The sequence below is a fragment of the Anomaloglossus baeobatrachus genome, chromosome 5, assembly GCF_048569485.1.
Source record: "Anomaloglossus baeobatrachus isolate aAnoBae1 chromosome 5, aAnoBae1.hap1, whole genome shotgun sequence".
In the NCBI taxonomy this organism is placed as follows: Eukaryota; Metazoa; Chordata; class Amphibia; order Anura; family Aromobatidae; genus Anomaloglossus; species Anomaloglossus baeobatrachus.
This window is the reverse complement of record NC_134357.1, coordinates 442,668,057-442,680,745: the sequence shown is the minus strand read 5'-3', so window position 1 is coordinate 442,680,745 and position 12,689 is coordinate 442,668,057. Positions and strand designations below refer to the sequence as shown.

At 47.1% G+C, this 12,689-nt stretch overlaps 1 protein-coding gene across 1 annotated transcript in view; it reads right to left on the bottom strand.

The window, feature by feature from the left end:
- Positions 1-12,689, bottom strand: part of COL20A1 (collagen type XX alpha 1 chain) — a 249,980-nt gene that overhangs the window by 149,880 nt on the left and 87,411 nt on the right. Inside the window, exon 21 of the mRNA XM_075350433.1 lies at positions 10,265-10,403. Within this exon, the coding sequence (XP_075206548.1) occupies positions 10,265-10,403 (139 nt within the window). The remainder of the gene's footprint in view (positions 1-10,264; positions 10,404-12,689) is intronic.

Below are 12,689 nucleotides of genomic sequence, written 5' to 3'. Positions count from 1 at the left end.
AATTTACCCTTAATTCCTTAATCTAAATCATTGATAAAGATGTTGAACAACCTCATACAGGAGAATCTATGAATTTCAGCTAAAGCAATAGCAGACACCATGGGGATTTCCCGTGAACGTGTTTATGTCATTATCCATGAACATTTGCACATGAAGCATCTATCTGCAAAGTGGGTCCCCAAATGTTTGAAAAGAGATCAGAGAAGCATGCGAGTGAAAACATCCCAGTCCATTTGTCAGCGTTTCCAGACTGATTGGAACTTCCTGGATCAACTGGTCACTATTGATGAGACCTCGATATTTGTATGACCCTGAAAACAAGGAGCAGTCAAAAGAGCGGAGACACAATGGTTCTCCTTGTCCAAAGAAGTTCAGAGTGCAAAAATCAGCCACTAAGGTGATGACGTCTGTGTTCTGGGATAAGGAGGGCGTGCTGCTAGTGGACTACCTTCAAAAGGGTTCCATCATCAATACAAGGTATTACATTGAACTTTTACAACTTACATTGAAGGCAGCTCTGAAGGACAAAAGGCATGGCAAGCTGTCCAAAGAATTCTTGTTCCTGCAAGACAACGCCTAAGCTCACACTGCACAAGCGACCAAAGCAAAACTGGCAGAGCTGGGCTTCCAGCTGGATGACCACCCATCTTATTCACCAGATCTAACTCCCTCCAACTATCATCTGTTTCCAAACCTGAAGAAACACCTTAAGGTTACCAAATTTCACACCATTTCTGATGCCATGGCTGCTGTTTGAGGCACAACCGAAATCCTTCTTTTTGCTAGGCTTATAAAACTTGGAATACCGATGTAAGAAGTGTGTTGAAATCAGTGGAGAGTATGTGGAATAAATGTAGTTTAATCATCCTATCTCGTTTCTTTCTGGGTAAAGCCAAAGATGTATCAGCAGCCCCTTGTATAAAGGATCTATCTGCTCTCCTGTGTGGTGCAGTATAAAGAGGATATTTCAGCTCTCCTTTTTGGTGTAGTATATAGAGGATCTGTCAGCTCTCCTTTGCTGTGTAGTATATGTCTTCTGCTGACGATTCTCATGCTGCCTGTGACATCACAATGATAGAGCAGCTCTTTCTCTTCTACTTTGTCATCTAATATATAAAGCTCAGTGTGTGTGTGTGCGTGCGTGGGTGCGTGCGTGTGTGTGTGTGTGTCCGCTAAAGGAATCCGCACCGTCGCATTTACAATCACGAAATTTTGCACAGACACTCCATGTGACTCAGGGAACGTCATAGACTATGTTTGAGCGGGAAAATTTAACCCCGTGCTTTCCAGTTACTCTACAAAAATCATGCAGCCATTAAACTGAATGGAGCTGGGAGCTGCAGGCTAAAAATAGCAACTGTCAGTGTTTGCTATAGGAACAAAATAAACTGTTAAGGCCACGTCTCACTAAGCAACATCGCTAGCAACATCGCTGCTGAGGCACAACTTGCTAGCGATGTTGCTGTGTGTGACATCCAGCAACAACCTGGCCCCTGCTGAGAGGTCGTTGGTTGTTGCTGAATGTCCTGGGCCATTTTTTAGTTGTTGCTCTCCTGCTGTGAAGCACACATCCGACCTTGTCTCTTGTATTGAAACATCTAGTGTGCGCAAAGGTCATTATGGAGGGTAGTGGAGCAGGGGCAGCTGTGACATTGTCTATTGTCATCGGTGGATCTAGTCTCATTAGCAGTGTATAGAGGTTATCTGTCATTTGTCATTGAAATCGTGTCTCTGATAATAATGAGCATGCTGAAAACTCTTTTTTTTAAATAAAGATTGTGATATAGAAAAAATCCTTGCCAACCTTAAAAAAAATACATGTAGTACTAAAACCTAATTTAAACAATAGATCGTTTTCACACTATACATTCCATTTAAGCTAACACCTCTATATAAGTTAGATAAAACAGGATCCACCATTCACAATAGATATCACAGCTCACCTTCCCTCTTCCCTACTGACTGACCTTTACAGAATAGAGCATAATCGGATAATCCTTGTTTACAAATAAACAGGGTCGGAGTCAGTCTATTGCTGCTAAAATGCATGGGAACAAAAGGAAATAGGAGACTAGTGTGACGCCCTGGCCTATCAGGTCGTCACAGGGTATTGTGGAATCTGCCCTTCAGCACAGTATCCAATCCTCCTTGGTTACGGATCCCTGTTCTTTGGTGTTGCTAAGATCAGAGCCAGCCAAAACCCTAGGAACACTTTACACCATACCCACCAGACACACCATTGGGGGGCCTAAGGGAATAGGGCTGCCCACTTGGGGGGTTGGTAGGGGAAAGTGAAAAAGTGAAAGGAGAAGAAAGGAGAAGTGAAAAGGAGTGGAAGGAGTAGGAGGTAGAGTGTGACTCTCTGAGAGGGAGAGGTCACTGGTGAGGAGCAGGGCTCCTGAAGTCTCCTAGCTGGCAGACGTTGGTCTGGGCCTGGTAGGAGCTGGAACCCTGGCCGCAGGGGATCGTGTCAAGGGGCATGGATTGCCGAGGAGGGCAGCTGGCGGCCTTGAGCCATCTCCGGGCAGGGGCCAGGGCACGACGGGGTACGCGGACCGTAGGCCGGGAACTAGCTTCAAGCGTCCTGGTAATTTAAGTCTTCAAGATTCATCCATCACCCGCTCCAAAATCGGGGTATTAGCTCACCGATGGGATAGGACTTTTCCCAAAAACACAGTCCATCAAATCCCAAGCATGAACCCTGAAAGCAAGCTCACTCTGTTAGCCATACGGGTGAGCGGGACCCGATTAGTTCCATACTATAGGGTCCAACAGTGAGAAGGTGCCACGGAAAAGGTCACAGGCAAACAAGCAACACCAAGGGCACGGATCCAAGCGTGCTCCCTCCTGGCTACAGCGGTGCTCAGAATTCTGGTTTACAAGCTATCGGTGTCAGTATTCTTGGACTGAGTGAATACGCAGAAACCCTTTACCTTCCTAACGGCACCCCTTCACTGCCATCACCAGGCCCCGGCGCACAAAACCCCCGTCCCACGGAGGGGTTAAACACCTTGCTGCCATACCACCGCCACCGGGCTCCCCAACAGCAGCGGTGGTACTCCACCTTACCACACACCGTGGGTGGTGTCACGAACTTCTAACTCCCCTGTACATACTCCCTTTTTCAAACTCGAGTGTCCGCATGAACTCCCAGGTCCGGAGACCCCTCGAGACACCGCGGTTCTGGATCCGAGCGCCTCGGCCGCTGACACAGGGGCGGTACACTAGTATTAGGCCTAGTTGCCAGTATTAAAATTGCAGGTTTTTTGAAAAAAGAAAAAATATATATAGCTAGCGGTAGTGATTTCAATTTCATTTTTTTTTTATTACATTTAAAACAAAAATTTGATTTAAGCAATAGGCTATTTCTTGATGATATATTCACTTTACAGAGTTGTTCTGATTTTGACGTTTCAGGAGCACATCGTTCCCCAGCTAGCTAACTTCCTGATTGCTGGGGGGGCGGGTCCTCTTTCTTGATTGACAGTTCAGGCCAACAGCATCATCACTCTGCTGGCCTGAACCATGAGCTTTGTTGGTGTTGTATAGGGCAATCTTGTCTGTGTCTGCAGCATATCCCTTTAAGGCATAACGCCACTGCTAGCCAGACACATAACCCAGTATTACTGGTAATACATAGGTATACATCAGTTTTTTTTTTGTAGACGTTATACATTAGGTTGCCTAGCAACCACTTCTGCTGCACATGATAAAATTGTAACCTATGCAGGAAACATGTTCAAAAGTTGCCCCCGCCAAGTGCGCTGCTGGGATATTTTTTTTCATCCTAAGGATATGTTCATGGTTGATGCGTTTTTTTTTCTGCATGAAAAAAACAGACAAATCTAAGTGTAAACTATGAGTGTTTTTGATAAGTTTTTGGTGCCATTTTGATCTCAATGGGGAAAAAACATTAAAAAAAAAAAATTAAAAAAGTGCAGGAAAAAAACTTGCACTATGCAAATTAGATCTTAGAAATATTATTAATTTTGCTGGTACCGTAAAGTGCTGAATTTTTCCTCTTAAAAAAAAAAGTAGAAAAACTGCATAAAAAATTCTATGCATGAATAAGCCCTTTTGTATTTAAAACAATCCAGTATATACAACTTCCTTATAGCCCTGTCACACTAAGCAACATCGCTAGCAACATCGCTGCTAACGAACAACTTTTGTGACGTTGCTAGCGATGTTGCTGTGTGTGACATCCAGCAACAACCTGGCCCCTGCTGTGAGGTCGTTGGTTGTTGCTGAATGTCCTGGGCCATTTTTTAGTTGTTGCTGTCCTGCTGTGAAGCACAGATCGCTGTGTGTGACAGCGAGACAGCAACAACTAAATGTGCAGGCAGCAGGAGTCGGCTTCTGCGGAGGCTGGTAACCAATGTAAACATCGGGTAACCAAGAAGCCCTGTCCTTGGTTACCTGATATTTACCTTTGATACCAGCCTCCTCCACTCTCACTGTCAGTGCCGGCTCCTGCTCTGTGCACATGTAGCTGCAGCACACATCGGGTTAATTAACCCCATGTGTGCTGTAACTAGGAGAGCAAGGAGCCAGCACTAAGCATTGTGCGCTGCTCCCTGCTCTGTGCACATTTAGCTGCAGCACACATTGGGTTAATTAACCCGATGTGTGCTGTAACTAGGAGAGCAAGGAGCCAGTGCTAAGCATTGTGCGCTGCTCCCTGCTCTGTGCACATTTAGCTGCAGTACACATCGGGTAATTAACCCGATGTGTGCTGTAACTAGGAGAGCAGGGAGCCAGCGCTCAGTGTGCGCTGCTCCCTGCTCTCTGCACGTGTAGCTCCGTGCAGTGGTAACCAAGGTAACTATCGGGTTGGTTACCCGATATTTACCTTAGTTACCAAGCGCAGCATCTTCCACGCTGCGCTGGGGGCTTGTCACTGGTTGATGGTGAGCTCACCAGCAACTCGTGTAGCCACGCTCCAGCGATCCCTGCCAGGTCAGGTTGCTGGTGGGATCGCTGGAGCGTCGCTTAGTGTGACATCTCACCAGCAACCTCCTAGCAACTTACCAGCGATCCCTATCGTTGGTGGGATCGCTGGTAAGTTGCTTAGTGTGACGGTACCTTTAGAGAGGGAAATGTATAAAGGTGTCTAAAGGAAGATGTGATGCTAGTCACTTGCTCAAGGGCAACGAGAGACAAGGCAGTCGGATGTTCCAGGGTCAGATACCAGAAGGTCACGTCGTGTAAATCAGGTAATGGTCCAGAGTCAGAATACCAGGAGGACACGACGTGGATACAGGAAGTAAACAGAGGCGTAGTAAGGTAATGGTCTCGGGTCAGAATACCAGGAGGACACGACGTGGATACAGGAAGTAAACAGAGGCGTAGTAAGGTAATGGTCTCGGGTCAGAATACCAGGAGGACACGACGTGGATACAGGAAGTAAACAGAGGTGTAGTAAGGTAATGGTCTCGGGTCAGAATACCAGGAGGACACGACGTGGATACAGGAAGTAAACAGAGGCGTAGTAAGGTAATGGTCTCGGGTCAGAATACCAGGAGGACACGACGTGGATACAGGAAGTAAACAGAGGCGTAGTAAGGTAATGGTCTCGGGTCAGAATACCAGGAGGACACGACGTGGATACAGGAAGTAAACAGAGGCGTAGTAAGGTAATGGTCTCGGGTCAGAATACCAGGAGGACACGACGTGGATACAGGAAGTAAACAGAGGCGTAGTAAGGTAATGGTCTCGGGTCAGAATACCAGGAGGACACGACGTGGATACAGGAAGTAAACAGAGGCGTAGTAAGGTAATGGTCTCGGGTCAGAATACCAGGAGGAGACGTCGTGGATACAGGGAATAAACAAAGGTGGAAAGAGAGACATATATTAAAGGATGGGGCCTAGAATTGGGGACATTTATATCAGGATGTAAGACTTATATACCTGCAAGGGGTCCAGGATGGGAAACATATATACAGGATGGGGAAAAATGACTACATATTGGTGGGGGGGTAACATGTGTGTCTTTATAGAATTTAGAATGCTACAAGGGATTAAACATCTGACCAACATGCGGGGGGGAGCATGGGGGGCCCAGATACAAATCTTGCATAGGGCCCATTGGACTCGCCCGTATTGCAAGGCACAATTATGATATTGGTGCCCTTTAATATGGCAGAGGGACCTTTGCACCCACCCTTGGCATTAGATCTGGGTGTTATTGGTACATCTACACTCCCAATACCTATCTTTCCTATAGAATAGACTGTATAATGAATTGTATGCTTTTGATTCGAGCCGGCCAGTGTCATATTTCCCATCATGGCAAAATATTATAAATTAAAATGTAATAATGAAATGTAATTGTTTGCATGGAAGTCATTCATCCACTGAGCACTCACCCCCTGCTCCTGTGTGGCGCCCACCGTAGACCGGGCAGCAGAGCGCGGCCTATCTTCACTGAGCCAAATGTCTGCTATATTGTCAGCAATGATTGATCAGCCATGTTGCATTTAAAAGGATGGGGAATGTTTCTATTGCTAAGAGAAGCCAGTCAAAATATTAGATTATCCCCAAAGCAGGAGGCGATCACAATCTGCAAGCCGCAGTCATAGATAACGGAAATAGTCTGAGATTCTGGGATGTGTATTAGGTGGAATTAACATATCAAATAGCGAAACCCAACATGTGACCTGAGATATGGGGCGATGCAGGACCATGTATGACGACATATTATCACACCAAGATAATGTACAGTACAAGAGTCAAATGACCCCTCCCTCACCCAAAGGGGGCAAATGTCAGTCTGGGGTACAAAGGTCTGTGGGATTTGTGCCTTCCATTGCTATGTGTTCAGCTGATTCTTCCTTATAAAGGAGATTTATGTTATCAGGGCTGTGTAGGATTAAGAATTGAGGCGACATAAAAAGAGCGAGCCCATCGCCGTTCTTCGGGACGCTCCTGGCTCACGCTGCCAATTAACTTCATATCCACCAGAAAAAGGGTCTCATATAGGCCAAGAAAATGAGATGAAAAGTGAAGCGGAGCGATGCTGGAAATGACGGGGAAAGAGGTTTCTGGAAGATGAGAGCAGCAGGGAGAATGAGACGTAGCGTGGAGAATATAGGAAATTACAGAGGGGACCTGATAGTGAGGGGGAAGCTGCCGTGCTGAGGGTGAGAGGGGGCGAGAGATTAGGACGGTGCAGCCATGTGTTGTGCAGAGATTATGTAGCTGCACCAAACCACAACCTGACCAGGGACAATTCAATTCCAGTCATTTAAACCGCATCATTGTGTTCTGCAGCTTTCTAGTGATATTTATGCTGTTTACTGCTTTTAAGATCTCTGCTTGCTGTCAGAAAGAAAGTAATCTTCCATGAAAACCTATACAAACCTGAGATTTCTTACTGCTAAGGGTCTAGGGAATACCACACTCAGATATGCTACTTTAAAGAGGCATAACCAGCAGGATTTTCCTATATAAATTAAAGTCAGTGCTATACACGCACTATCATGCTGATTCTATACATACCTTTAGTTATGAGATTGTATACTTTATGAAATACAGGCAAGTAAAGTTTGTGAAATGCACTGTTATTTGATTGATAGCAGCTACAGAATATCTAATAGGTGGGTTGGGTTTTACTAATTATTTCCGCCCCTGTCTGTCCTTCCTCACCCTGTCTCTGTTATTACAGGGGGAGCAGGGAGGGAGGCATACAGCATGTCAATCTTACCCCTGTAATAACATGAGGTCCCACGATGACACATCCTGCTCTGCTACATCTCAGAGCGAGCAGCCATAGAGAAGACTGCCAACTCTAAGGGCGGCTTTGCACACTACGACATCGCAGGTGCGATGTTGGTATGGTCAAATCGAAAGTGACGCACATCCGGCGTCACTTGCGATGTCGTAGTGTGTAAATCCTAGATGATACGATGAAAGAGCGCAAAAGCGTCGTTATCGTATCATCGGTGCAGGATCCGACATTTCCATAATGCCGGTGCCGCGACAGGTACGATGTAGTTCCTCGTTCCTGCAGCAGCACACATCGCTGTGTGTGAAGCCGCAGGAACGAGGAACATCTGTGGCGCCCTGGACAAGCCAGGACGTCACAGGTACTACAACAACACACCCCACACCCCGGCTAGGCACACCGAAGTCAAACAAAAATCCTTGTTGCCTCCCTCCAGGGGCTGATGTCCACACCAGGGGGTGGAGCCAGGCGGTTGGCCCCACCCACCGAGGAGTTCACAGTCCTGGAGGCGGGAAAAGGAAGTCAGAAGAGATCAGTTTTGAGTTTGAGGAGGGAAGAGTGAAGTGATAGTGGAGGAGACTGACCGTGTCCGGGTGCGTGGCCCGGGCACATACAGCAAGGTTGGCAGACGGTGGTGACCGTCTGCAGGAGAGGCTGATTGAAGTAAACTGTAAGGACCGGGTATGGGCGGTGGCCCGCCGGTACCGGATCGGGGTGCAAAGAGAAGTCAGCACCATTCGGCAGGGCCTACAGACCTCGACCAGGCTAGGAGTCGCTGTAAAACCGGTCAAATCCGTTAGCGAAGGGATTCCCAGCAGTCAAGACCCGATTGAAGGCAACCGCTCAAACCGTGAAGGGAAATACAGTCACCGCCAAGGCTACAGTTCACAGGGCCAGAGCCTGCGGGCAAAAGGGGCTCCCTCAGCCTCCATCTAAGCTGGGGAGCGGGTTACCGGTGGGAAGCCATTGGAACCGTGAACATAACACAGGTGCAGGGAAAGGCAGTCACCGCCAACCTACCGGGAGAACTACCGCAGCCGTCTGTGGGACCCGTCCATCCAGCCGTTTGTTTTACCGGAGACTTTGCTTTCATCATTGGCTGAGTGAGTACCACCGTGCCGTGCGGCACCGCGCTGCCCCCGCGACCCTGCACCTCACCAGGCCCCATAATCCGCCTGCCATCCCTCCCTCAACGGGCCCCGGGACAACCAACCCCCCTACCCACGGAGGGGAGAAAACAACATCCAAGCTGCTCCCTGTCACCGCTCCCGGGATCCCCGTCCAGGGCAGCGGTGGTGCCACAACCTCACCACAACCGTGGGTGGCGTCACGGACAATATCCCTAAACCAAACCACCCCCTTTCACTCACGGGCGAGAAGCGCCGCTCGAGTCCCCGGGATCCGGCCCACCGCTCGAGCCACCGTGCAGCAGCAGCAGCAGCCGGACCCGAGCAGTGGGTGAGCGCAGCGTCCCCTCCCCGCCCGCGACACATCTCCTTACCTACCGCCGGCGGCTATACGGAAGGAAGGAGGTGGGCGGGATGTTTACATCCTGCTCATCTCCGCCCCTCCGCCGCCATTGGCCGCCTGCCGTGTGACGTCGCTATGACGCCGCACGACCCGCCCCCTTAGGAAGGAGGCGGGTCACCGGCCAGAGCGACGGTCGCAGGGCAGGTGAGTGCATGTGAAGCTGGCGTAGCGATAATTATTGCTACGCCAGCTATCACAAGATATCGTACCTGCGACAGGGGCGGGGACTATCGCGTGCGACATCGCAGCATCGGCTTGCGATGTCGCAACGTGCAAAGCCCGCCTAAGTGTAGCCTATGACTGAGCCGCGATGACTGCACGGCAGGCAGATACTATCACAGGCTGGGGGGCGCATCAGCCTGGAACCAATCACAGACGAGAGGACAGCTGGTGGGCGGGGAAAACACGGAAAGCTGTGTCTATGCGATGCACAGTACAGGAAGTGAATGCGCGACCCGGAAGCAGTGTGCCGCCATGACACCGAGTCTCGGTAAGTATGAAACTCTCACTTATTTCTTCTTTAGTTTATTTTCACTTTTATTCCCGAATCCGGATCATGCACCTAGAATCCCGGGTCCGGCACCCAGATAGCGTTGAAACCGCGCGGATCTGGACTTCTACAGCTCAGCCCTAGTTGCTAATACTTATGAAAAAAATCGTGACATTTTTGTACAAGTTCCCAAAGTTTACTAGGAGGATTGTAGCCGAATGTCCTGACTAATTTATCTTAACGTGTGATACAAAATTGGAGTATAATATAGCTGAGCTGGAGTACACATGATGCTGAAAGATGCTCCAAATTCATCAAGAGGTATATGTTGCAGAACTTCCCAATATACAATGATTAAAGGGATTGTATATTATAGGGACGTCATAGAGGGCATTTTGCCTGCTCAGGCCGGTTCTATGGACAGGTCAAACATGTTTTTCATCAACCAACACCTGTCATGTCTTCTATTTGTGCAAGACACACATCATCCACACATTACATAGTCATTGCCATTACCTGGTCCATAGGGTCAACTGGATATTCTCAGCAATCGTATAAATCCTGGAGCCCCCTAAAACAAAAGCATCAAGGGAGACTCCACTGATTGAAGAGTAATGCTTCTCATCCAAACCAAAGGCCGCCATCATATCGTAACCTAACAGAGGAGAAGATGAGAAGATCAATCCCCTATATACAGATATATTACTGCATTGTGTAAATGTATATCAGTTACCTACTGTATATCCAGATATACTGTGATCTGGAGTGAACGCTAGAGTTAGGTCCAGAAATATTTGGACAGTGACACAATTTTCGCGAGTTGGGCTCTGCATGCCACCACATTGGATTTGAAATGAAACCTCTACAACAGAATTCAAGTGCAGATTGTAACGTTTAATTTGAAGGTTTGAACAAAAATATCTGATAGAAATTGTAGGAATTGTACACATTTCTTTACAAACACTCCACATTTTAGGAGGTCAAAAGTAATTGGACAAATAAACCAAACCCAAACAAAATATTTTTATTTTCAATATTTTGTTGCAAATCCTTTGGAGGCAATCACTGCCTTAAGTCTGGAACCCATGGACATCACCAAACGCTGGGTTTCCTCCTTCTTAATGCTTTGCCAGGCCTTTACAGCCGCAGCCTTCAGGTCTTGCTTGTTTGTGGGTCTTTCCGTCTTAAGTCTGGATTTGAGCAAGTGAAATGCATGCTCAATTGGGTTAATATCTGGTGATTGACTTGGCCATTGCAGAATGTTCCACTTTTTTGCACTCATGAACTCCTGGGTAGCTTTGGCTGTATGCTTGGGGTCATTGTCCATCTGTACTATGAAGCGCCGTCCGATCAACTTTGCGGCATTTGGCTGAATCTGGGCTGAAAGTATATCCCGGTACACTTCAGAATTCATCCGGCTACTCTTGTCTGCTTTTATGTCATCAATAAACACAAGTGACCCAGTGCCATTGAAAGCCATGCATGCCCATGCCATCACGTTGCCTCCACCATGTTTTACAGAGGATGTGGTGTGCCTTGGATCATGTGCCGTTCCCTTTCTTCTCCAAACTTTTTTCTTCCCATCATTCTGGTATAGGTTGATCTTTGTCTCATCTGTCCATAGAATACTTTTCCAGAACTGAGCTGGCTTCATGAGGTGTTTTTCAGCAAATTTAACTCTGGCCTGTCTATTTTTGGAATTGAGGAATGGTTTGCATCTAGATGTGAACCCTTTGTATTTACTTTCATGGAGTCTTCTCTTTACTGTTGACTTAGAGACAGATACACCTACTTCCCTGAGAGTGTTCTGGACTTCAGTTGATGTTGTGAACGGGTTCTTCTTCACCAAAGAAAGTATGCGGCGATCATCCACCACTGTTGTCATCCGTGGACGCCCACGCCTTTTTGAGTTCCCAAGCTCACCAGTCAATTCATTTTTTCTCAGAATGTACCCGACTGTTGATTTTGCTACTCCAAGCATGTCTGCTATCTCTCTGATGGATTTTTTCTTTTTTTTTCAGCCTCAGGATGTTCTGCTTCACCTCAATTGAGAGTTCCTTAGACCGCATGTTGTCTGGTCACAGCAACAGCTTCCAAATGCAAAACCACACACCTGTAATCAACCCCAGACCTTTTAACTACTTCATTGATTACAGGTTAACGAGGGAGACGCCTTCAGAGTTAATTGCAGCCCTTAGAGTCCCTTGTCCAATTACTTTTGGTCCCTTGAAAAAGAGGAGGCTATGCATTACAGAGCTATGATTCCTAAACCCTTTCTCCGATTTGGATGTGAAAACTCTCATATTGCAGCTGGGAGTGTGCACTTTCAGCCCATATTATATATATATAATTGTATTTCTGAACATGTTTTTGTAAACAGCTAAAATAACAAAACTTGTGTCACTGTCCAAATATTTTTGGCCCTGACTGTACCTCTGAATGCTCTCAATCTACATTCCTACCTAAAAGTTTGCAGGTCCGCAAACTTTGTGAGCTTGGTAGGTTTGAAAAAAAACAAAAAAAAACCTGTCAATAGAGCTAAAAACTTTTGGAAAGGTACCGGTATTTAAGATTTTCTGTTTAAAGAGATTGTCCAGTACTGTAATATTGATGATTTAATCGATGGGGGTACGACACCTGGCACCACTGCCAATCAGCTGTTCTTGGTGTTGGCGGCAGCCAGAACTGCCCAATTACAGAGCAGCACAGCTTCGTTTACTACTGTACTGTATAGTGCCACTGCTGAGTACCACATGTCCGCCCCTTATTTATATCAATTGAGGGCAGATCTGCAGTACCTGGTTGAGGTCACTATACCGTAGATGGAGCTGTGCAGCTCCGAAATTGTGCAGTTCCTGTCACAGCCAACACCAAAAATAGCTGATCTGCAGTGGTGTCGACTTTCACACCCCCATCAATCAGACATTGATGACCTTTCCTA